The 9766-nt window shown below is 41.2% G+C and overlaps 1 protein-coding gene across 1 annotated transcript; it reads right to left on the bottom strand.

Annotated features, from left to right (window-relative positions):
* Positions 1-5571: 5571 nt before the first annotated feature.
* Positions 5572-8822, bottom strand: id4 (inhibitor of DNA binding 4). Its single transcript, XM_010792744.1, has 3 exons — positions 8104-8822; positions 7519-7584; positions 5572-6924 (listed from the first exon to the last, which is right to left on the bottom strand). The coding sequence occupies exons 1-2, from the start codon at positions 8479-8481 to the stop codon at positions 7537-7539; spliced, it is 426 nt and encodes a 141-aa protein (XP_010791046.1). The 5' UTR covers positions 8482-8822; the 3' UTR covers positions 5572-6924; positions 7519-7536.
* Between the last annotated feature and the right edge of the window lie 944 nt (positions 8823-9766).

The following is a 9766-nucleotide window of genomic DNA, read 5'->3' as shown; positions in this document are numbered from 1 at the left end:
CCAGCATGGAGATACAATTCTTAACAGCAGTCTTTGCAAAGAAATAAACATAAAATTCATCTACTAGTTTTTCAAAGATTTTTAACAACAGTCTTTGCAAAACCATTAAACGCTCACAGTTTTATGCTTCTTTGGCGGACTTGTATATTATTTATGTTGTGCAACAAAGCGAGTGATAGGTGAAAGCCTTATTTTAGATCCTTTTTAAATTCTTGAATTGCTAACATGCCTTATATTAACGAGTACGCCACCAGAAGTACAGATCAAATTGTTTTATTGCTGTGCAGCTGCACTACCTGTCTCTTTCGTGCGTTCTCTATCTTGCATGTGGGATTAAAAGATTTTGTGGCTTTGTTCTTGGAGAAAGAGGGGTAAAGATCTTGCTTTTACTTCTCTTTTCCTTTCCAGTGATCTTGTGTCTGTACAGGTACGGACACACCAACCCGATTATCGGCGTCGATGAACGTTGACACGCCCTACTCGTATTGGTGTGTCGCCTTTTCGGCCGACTGCCCACCGATTCAGCATTGAATCGGCGGGCAGTCGGCCAAAGGCAGTCGGCCAAAGAAATCACTCTGATTGGCTGTTCAGCTAGCGAATCAGTGCATGAGAAGCAAAATGGAAGTGAGCGACCCAAACAAACTATTAAGAAGGCAAATCTGAAATTTCATTTAACTCCAGCTCTCGACACAGGTTCGGCCGTTACTGAAGTGAAATGTTTTAAAAAGAAAAGTACTTCATTCACAGATAATGTAATGCCCAATAAAGAACATTTTAATGAATTTAACTTTAAAGGAGTTAGCATCTGTTTAGGAGTATATTACATTTTTTTAAACATAGTAATTTTTTATCCATGAACAAATTCTCCAACTCTTCCTCTCAAGCTGGATTCTGCTTTACCAAAGGGTACTGTAATAACCAGAATTATGGCCACAATAAGGGAACGAAACTTAAAAAATTCAGCTGATTGAGTTTTTAAACCCGTCTTCCTTAATGTGCCGATATTTCCCCCTGCTTTATTCTGGCTTTATACAGCTCTACGGAAGACTCTTGGTAAAAGGCATCCGTACCTGAGTTAGAGAAATATTCCTCTGGAAACGCAGTACAAGAAGTGTAAACTAAGCCTCATTAATTAGGCTCATTAGGTGAACAGAAACCTGTTTGATTGGAGGCAGTTGGAGCCCTTCCGCTCTGATGCAGCAGCGGTATTTAACTCACCATATTGGCTGTCTGATGGCTGCCCCTCAGGGTCATGTTCTGTGACATGGCTGTTGTTGGCACACACAAACACATTGAACATGTCTCTCTTTTTCTGCATCTGCACACACACACACACACACACACACACACACACACACACACACACACACACACACACACACACACACACACACACACACACACACACACACACACACACACACACACACACACACACACACACACTCCTCCTTTAAGGGGCTTGGCAGACCCCTGGCTCCCCCTCTCTAATCACAGTGTTCTCCAGGGGGCACAGCCATTCTCACTGCTCTTTGGAAAAGCTTGGCATTTGTCTGAGATCTCATTTCTGTAATTCATCGCCCGTCTCCCGGGAGTCGCGGTTGGCACTGGTGATGCCAAGTCCTCCCTCCTCCCGGCTTCTATCTCTTTCACACTCTCTATCCCTTCCCCTCTGCTCTCACAGTGTCTCTCCCTCCCTCTTCCTCTCTTTCACCCTTGTTGTTGTTTGTTGTTGCCCTGAAAGAGGTCGTCACTAAAGCTAAACTGGTGGGTGTACACATATTAACTCTCCCGTGACTGTGTTTGCTGGCCGCTCCAGGCTCAGATCACATAAACATGTTGTGTGTGTGTGTGTGTGTGTGTGTGTGTGTGTGTGTGTGTGTGTGTGTGTGTGTGTGTGTGTGTTTGTGTGTGTGTGAGGTCCTTCTTCTTCGAGTACTCTGAGTGCAGAGCGTCGGCAGAGGCTGCTAAATTAAAACAAATGAGCTACAGTGGGAATATTGTTTCTTCATATTTTCCATTCGTAGGCCTATATAAAAACACTAAGCGTCAACAGATTAATACACACACAGCCCAAATGTAGAAATAATTATACATCAATTATCACCAGTAATAAGAAATTGGAAAATATAATTGTGATTAATTAGGCATCAGTAAAAATGTACATCTGTTACTTTATAGCAGAAGGGGGGAAAAGATTGATAGCTACTAAAAAAAAATTTAAGTAATGCATAGCACTCCATAAAGATTCACTCACTTCCTGAAAAAATAAGAGTTTAAATATTCAAGCTGTTCCGTCATGTCTCGCTGTAGCAGCTTCCTGTGAGTCTCTTAATCTAGTTTTCCAGTCTCAGCTATACTGAGCTATACAGCTGAATTGCTGCAACTCACATTATGTTTATGAGTAAACGGCTGTTGGTGGCAGGCATTTTAAGCTAATAGCTGCTTTAAATAGCTGCAATTAGTGGGAAGCATGAGCTATTTAATCACTCTAGACCAATTAGTCTGTAATCAAGTAGTGTCCAAGAGCGAGCACGTTTTTGTCCTCCACTGTTCCTCTACAAGCACCGCCATATATTTCTCTTTGCGCCGGGAAGAGCAGTGATTAACACGCAGGGATATAGGCCCCCGTGGAACGCCGTAATGTGGAGTTAAATCACGAAGAGAGGGAGGCAAGACACGACAGCCAAACCTGTTATTGCAGTTTAACATATGCAGAAGGTTAATTTAAGGCAGAGGCAAGCATCCTCGTTTTATGTGTTTGTCACAGTGCGTTGTGCAAATGTGTGGAATTAGGAGCTGGTGTGTTTCTTCTGTATGGAAATACACAAGAAAGAGCATTTCATTAGTTCCTTTTCTTGGAAACAATCAGTGATGGTAGTTTACCTGAACGAGGGTGACAAAAGAGTAGTACATAATGAGCATGTGAGATTTAATCAGAAATAGTGAGTCACATAAATGCTCAATCCCTCTTGTAATTTTGGTTTTATATTGTAATCTTCTGAAACAGAGTCACATTAAAGATATAGAAAAAAAACACAAATGAGAGAAATGCATGAATGCACACACACCTGTGTAAACCATTGGCTCCACTTGCAGGTAGGAATTCCATCTAAACAATCTTCCGGTTTGTGTAGAAATAAAAAAAGAGCTAACTACAGTAACGCTTTCTGTCGTGCTGCTGCACTGCCTCACTCCCAACAGGGACTATTTGGACAATCCTCAGTGCCATCGGTGGGAGGTGCAGAAGGGGCCCGCTGCTCAGGGGGTTCATAGAAACAGTGGGACCTGTGAGTCAACATCTGGATGCAATATTATAATAGGAGGGGAGATGAATAATGTACCTGGGGAGGACAGCAGTTTGGGAACTGACTAATAGAAAGAATGGAGCTGTGTCCATGCTGTGGGACTGTTACAATGCGGCTGTGAAGAAACCATGTCATCATGAAGCAGGATAAAACAGGTGTATCGGTACTCTATGTGTAAATATAAGCATGGCTGCTGAGTTGCTGGATTCATGACACATTTATTTCCCAGGAATATTCATAATATACATTCTACACACTTCATCCATTACTTTCTCTATTAATGTTGACGTTTTTTTTTCTGTAAATCACTGTGAAAGATATGCTGCACAGCAGCTTACACAGGAGGAATTGTAATTGAACATGTGGCGAAGATGATAATCAGATGGGAGGTTAATCCTCTGTCGGGACTGATTTTCCTACAGTATCTCATTATGTTTTTTAATCACTGAACCAAAATATTATTATAATTCCAGGAAATAAACATACAATGGTTATCAATCTTTCAGTAAAGTTGTGTTTGAATCTTTCTTACCTTCACCACCTTTTGTTTTGCTTGTTTGTTTTTACTCCTGTTTTTCCTTGTAAAGCGACCTTGGGTCCCATGAAAGGTGCTCTCTACATCTAAGCTATTATTATTATTATTATTATTATTATTATTATTATTATTATTATTATTCATGCTTTCCACAGTTTATTTGTGATACCTGTGGTTAAAATGCCATAGGTGGACCATAATAAATAAAAATATGCTGCTGGGTTTATTTCAACTTTATTTTTGAATGTATCAATAAAAGGTACACTCTCCTCTTGTGTGACGGCAGCTGAGGCCTCGCTGTCGCTCAGGCCTGTGAGTGTTCTCTCTGAACCAGAGTATCTGTAATCATATCAGGAAGGTCTAACTGTCAAGCTGGCCACCTGTGCTGTACCACACCTTTTTCATTTGATACCTTTCATCACTCAAACACACACATTTGACATCACCGGGACAGCGCTTGCCAAGGGCAGCAAGGCCCGGCTCTCTTATTGCTGACTGTAAACACACCGTGGTGGCCTCAGATGGCCCGGGGGGGGGCAGGGTGTCTGAAGGTGTCTGCAGCACCCACTGGGCCAACAGCTGCTTTAACCCACATTCCGCAGGTTGATGCGGGACAACGTGAAAGAAAAGCCTGCAGCTCCCTGGATTTTCACTGTGACTCAAACTGTCAGACACACTTACACTGTATGTCATTACAGTATTGGAATTGTTATTTTTAATTTATTTAAAAAAAATGTATATTTAAAAATCAGGAAAATAATTGAACAGGACGCATCATAAATCCTCAACAACAACAAACCATCATCAGCCTCTTATTTTATTTCTTTAAAACATTTATAGCTTTTAAGATATCCAGCAGTTTTCACTTAAATGCTCCCATAAACCTGACAAGGCCTCAACCTCAAGTGTGAGTATCATTATTAACGGTTTTCAGTGATTATGGGGAGTTGGTGTTTTTAACTTCCTCACATTTCTTACATCTTTGTAAGAGAGCGTTCCCTTCTGCGTGAGCTCTGGCAGTGCTGGTAATATGAGAAGAGTTAGTGTTCAATCTTTATACTCATCATGGGTCGCAGGTATTAAACATATTAAATGAAAATATGAAATCATTGTAAACAAAAATGCTGTGATTTTTCTATTTGTAAGATGAATAAAGGTATAAAGTAAAATCCCACAAAAAATTCGCTCAATCGAGTGTGTGTTTTATTTTACGTTCTCTTCTCCTTTTTAGAATTAGTTTTGAATAATTTGAACCAATTATATTATTTTAATAATTTAATTCTCACCAAAATGCCTGTATTAAATAGACACAAATCCAAATAAGTACATAGTAAATCTAGCTTAAACGTTTTAATATAGATAGACCCTTTCACCTTTAAATGTTTTGCACAATATTTATTTTAGCATTTAGAAATAATAAAACCTGACTTAGTTAGACACAAATGATTTATTGGTCACTTATATAACTGCAATCGGAATGTGTGAGGCTGGATTAATAAAAGCCGATAAAAGCTTTATCACTAAATACCGTAAAGCAGGTTTAAAAACTTGATATTGGCCACATTTGAATCTTTATCCACCCTTTGCTTCCAATCAAATCCAGATAATGTATTATGTTTAGTTCGGTAGCATTACCCACCTCCCTCTTTCTCCTCATTGTTTCCTGTGACAGTGTCGTACTGAAAGCACTAACAAATGCCTCCTGAGACAAAAGCTGAGACGACACAATTCTTCCTGGAAACTTTAATTGTTTTGACAACTCCTCAGAGCCAGTGAAGGTCAGTCCACCGTGCAGCAGACTGCATGTACAGAAGGTGGTGAGGTAATTTTGGCGTTCAATGTCATGAAAAATAAAGGCTCTTTTTTTATCTTTACATTAACTATGGCTGCTGACTCTCCAACATTTCAATTTAAGACATCCCCAGCCTGAAAGCACTTGGTTGTTGTCAAAAAGGAGTCTGTTAATGTTCACATATTTCATCAATTCATAACCAGAGTTGAATGATTTCATTGTATCAATCATTAACTTCTCAAAGAGGAGCTTTGACTGCGCATAAATAACAGAAATGTGCAGTGATTGTTTAGGCATTGTAAACACTGTCAAAAATGCTGTAACTCTTAAGATAACATTTTTAACAAGAGTGCAATGTCACAGAATGGAATCAGGCCTTTGTATCAGATCAAACAGCGGAACGACCCATGGCTCCAGGCGGGTCAAAGTTGTCCAAGTTAATGAGTACAAAACAACTGAAGAGAAAACAGAGCAGGGCAAATAATAAAAGAAGTTGAACTCCAGCACATATCGACACAGGGAGGGCTGATCAGTGCACATTCAATACCTCTGCTAGAGCCTGACATGCTACATATTCAACTATTCCAAAAACACTGCAAATAATTAGCTGATATCATCATTTGAGGACATCATTGGCAGAGCATAACCACGTTAATTTACTAAAGACATCAACGTTTAAACACAATATTTACATAACGACAACAAAAGGTTTTAATAAAAATATCTTATAATTACAATAGTGTATTTTAAGCTTATAAGTCTTCCTTTCACATACTTTTATAGAACATTTGTGTATATGTACATTCTTAATTGTCTCGAAACAGAATTGTTATTCTTTACAATATCAAACATTTTATAATTCCAGGGAGGACATCCCTGTTCAACACAATTCATCTATTTTAAACAATAGATGTCAAAAACATTTACAAGGATTTTTTGCAGTTTAGTAAAGCTTTAAACTGGAGGCCATTTTAGTTAAGCATAATTCACAGACAGTTTTCATAGCTGTTGAGAGACGGGTTTTCAACAAAACTTCGCAGCATAGGGATTCTATAGTTACTCAAGTTAGAACATTTTAAGTGATGAAGTAAGAACTTAAACAGGGGAAATTCGATGTCTACATACTAACTCCTCTTTCATAGGAACAAAAAAGAGCTGATATAGTGATTTGATTTGGGTTGAATTCCGCGCAGCAGTTTTGAAAACCCCTGGTGATTGTGCCTCCAGTCGGGTGTGAGTCCCTGGCGAAGCTTTGCTGGCTTTGGAGCGGCTCTGTGCAGCCTACACACCTGTGGAGGGGATGAATAGAGGTGGGGGGGTGAGCTGCAGAGCTCCAGACTGACTGGCGCCACCGACTAAACAGAGGCCATGCTGGATCAACAAACCAAAACAAACCGGGTCAGACAACAAGCCCAGCTCCTCAGGCTGCTGAAGCCACTGAGAAACCGGGATCAGGACTTAGCCTTACCCAGGTGTGTTGATGTTCAATGCTATGAATCTAACATTAAAGCCAGATTGAATGGAAGGGACAGACAGAGAGAGAACAAAAGAGCCAGAGAAGGAGGAAGGAGAGTGTGTGTAAGAATGAAAGAGAGGGCAAGCTGAGATTTTAACCCTCTCTTCTTCTCAGATTGCTACACCAGTGACAGTTATTGCGCAAAGCACAGCTGTCTCTAGGGTAGGTGCCAAATTCGTCTTCCTCAATTATTATTTTCGTTGACATATACTGGCCTCCCCAGCACCGGAGAGATGGTCAATTTACACCATATTGGTTAAATTATCAAATTAATGGGGGCCCTTCTATGACCATCTATTGGCCACATGTGTATCATTGATTAAAAAAAAAATATATATATATATAATTATATTTTAGGTCAACTTACCATTGCAGTGCTTATATCTCAGCGGCATAAAATAGAATCCTCCGGCTTTTTTACTATTGCCATCCTCTAAAATAAGAAGAAAAAGAAACACGTAAACGATTGACCTTTCATGGTTTAAGACTAAATGAATACAAGGCCTAAAGCCCAGCAAAAATAAATGATATGCAGCAGAGCAGCAGAATATCAGCCCATAATAAATGATCTTATAGCCTATTGAATAACAAATAGTCCTTATTGTGCGCAGTGGAGTGGGCTGCGACCAGAGGTACTTCAGCAATCCTGGGATAAGGTAGGCCTCTGACACACACTGCCATTATCATGCAAATCATAAAAGCCGCAATCAAGTGCGCAATGTTACCTCCACTAAATGCGTTTTTTACGCATGATTTTTTTCAAGGCTGTGATGTGAAGTGTAAAGCATTTAGATTTGTATCTCAATTTGTTTCTATCAGTAAAAGGACAATAACACACGCATGACGCGCTTTGTCTGAGCCCGAGTGGCGGACGGCAGTCTGGAACCGGAGTCCCAGATAAGTCCAGCTGGAAACGAGGGATGGAAAGTGGTGTCTGCTGATTAAAGCTTACCTGCTGGTGATCTACGTTGAGCACAGTCAGCGGTGTCCGGCTGGTGGTGGAGGCTGGGGGGGGGCAGCTCCCGGTCCGCTGGGGCTGCTGTTTATGGAGAGTAGGGTGCGTCTCCAGGGCCAGCTGCAGGTCCAGGATGTAGTCTATAACATGCTGCAGGATCTCCACTTTGCTGACTTTCTTATCCTGTGGAATTGTGGGCACGAGGCGCTTCAGCCGGCTGTAGCAGTCATTCATGTCGTATTGCAGGCAGAACAGGTCCTCCTCCTCTATCCTGCACCGCGCGATGCTCAGGCTCTGCTTCGACAGACATTGCAGAGAGAGCTGGCTGCTGCTGGAGGAGGAGTCCTGGGGGGGGACTGGAGTAACAGCCTTCATCTTAGATAACGGCGGCTCAGAGACAGCGAACAAAATCTAATAAAGACGTTAGCAAAAGGTATTTCTGATTACAATATGATGCTGTAAACAAGACGAAAGCAACTCTAATGCAACCGAATATTATCGAGAGGAATAAGAAACCAAAAGGCGGAATTGTCGTCAGTCAACACATCCCGCGGAGCCTCCAGTTCCTCCTACTTCAGCAGGCTCGATGTAAAAGGATTGCATAGATTTCCTACATTTATAGAGGAGAGGGGAGGCGCCAAGCCAGACGGCTGACAGATCAGCGAGAGGAGCTGGTCAATCACCGGCACCCGCTGCCCACCGACCCGTCAACCGAGCCGAGAAAAAGGCGTGTCTCTCTGTGCGCTGCGGTGGGCTGCCTGTTGGGCGGTGTGTGTGTGTGTGTGTGTGTGTGTGTGTGTGTGTGTGTGTGTGTGTGTGTGTGTGTGTGTGTGTGTGTGTGTGTGTGTGTGTGAGAAAGAGAGAGAGGGAGAGAGAGAGAGAGAGAGAGAGAGGGAGAGTTGGAGAGAGAGAGAGATATTTAACACAGTCACTGCGCATATCCATCCCCGTACAAAGAAACAAGTCTCAGGTAGGCTATCTACAGATAGGTGTGCAGGCCTATCTGTACCAGAGGCCTCTCACGAAGATTTTCCAAACACGTGTAATGATACAAATGTGCCCAATAAACTCGGCTGATAAGAGTCGTGTTGCAGCTTTAGTGCTGTAGTCATTGATGCGTAATTACGCACAGCCTCGCTGATATCGATCACTCCTGTGACAGAATATTCCAAGCCCAACCACCTGCTTAGAAGAAGAAACATGCTTTACGTAAAATGTTAAGATCAAAGCGTAACCAATCAATTTCACTCATCGATAATCACAAATAAATAAAAATATTTAGGTAATGAAAAAACATCTAAATGGAGATGTGTGGCGGTCAAAATTGAATAATGAGGATCAAACTGAGGTTTATATGTTGAATGGGGATTTTTTTTCTTTGTCTAATGTGTAATATCCTCACATTGATAATTATGCCACACTAATTTACAACACATGTCATTTTCGACACAGAATTAACCGTTTACTAGTATCTAAGAAGATAAATTGTCTACTCAAGGAAATGTAATTTTAGCCCATCATAAGCTCTGGCTGATTACATTGTAATTATGACTTCATACAACAGACTTTCCTGACTGCAGCTCTAAGGCAGCCGGGACAGGCCAGTTTGGCGGCACCTGTGCCACTTCTTCTCCCAGCTGGGTGTTATTGTGCCTCCACA

Source organism: Notothenia coriiceps, unplaced genomic scaffold (genome assembly GCF_000735185.1).
Source record: "Notothenia coriiceps isolate Sejong01 unplaced genomic scaffold, NC01 NC01_scaffold00001839, whole genome shotgun sequence".
NCBI classification, from domain to species: Eukaryota; Metazoa; Chordata; class Actinopteri; order Perciformes; family Nototheniidae; genus Notothenia; species Notothenia coriiceps.
Note: the sequence above shows the minus strand (reverse complement) of the source record. Positions and strands in the feature narration are given on the sequence as shown.

Coding starts and splice junctions, on each gene's coding strand:
- id4 (XM_010792744.1), bottom strand. CDS start 8,481: ATGAAGGCTGTTACTCCAGTCCCCCCCCAGGACTCCTCCTCCAGCAGC. Junction 7,585..8,103: donor TCAACGTAGATCACCAGCAG/GTAAGCTTTAAT, acceptor TTCTTATTTTAG/AGGATGGCAATAGTAAAAAA.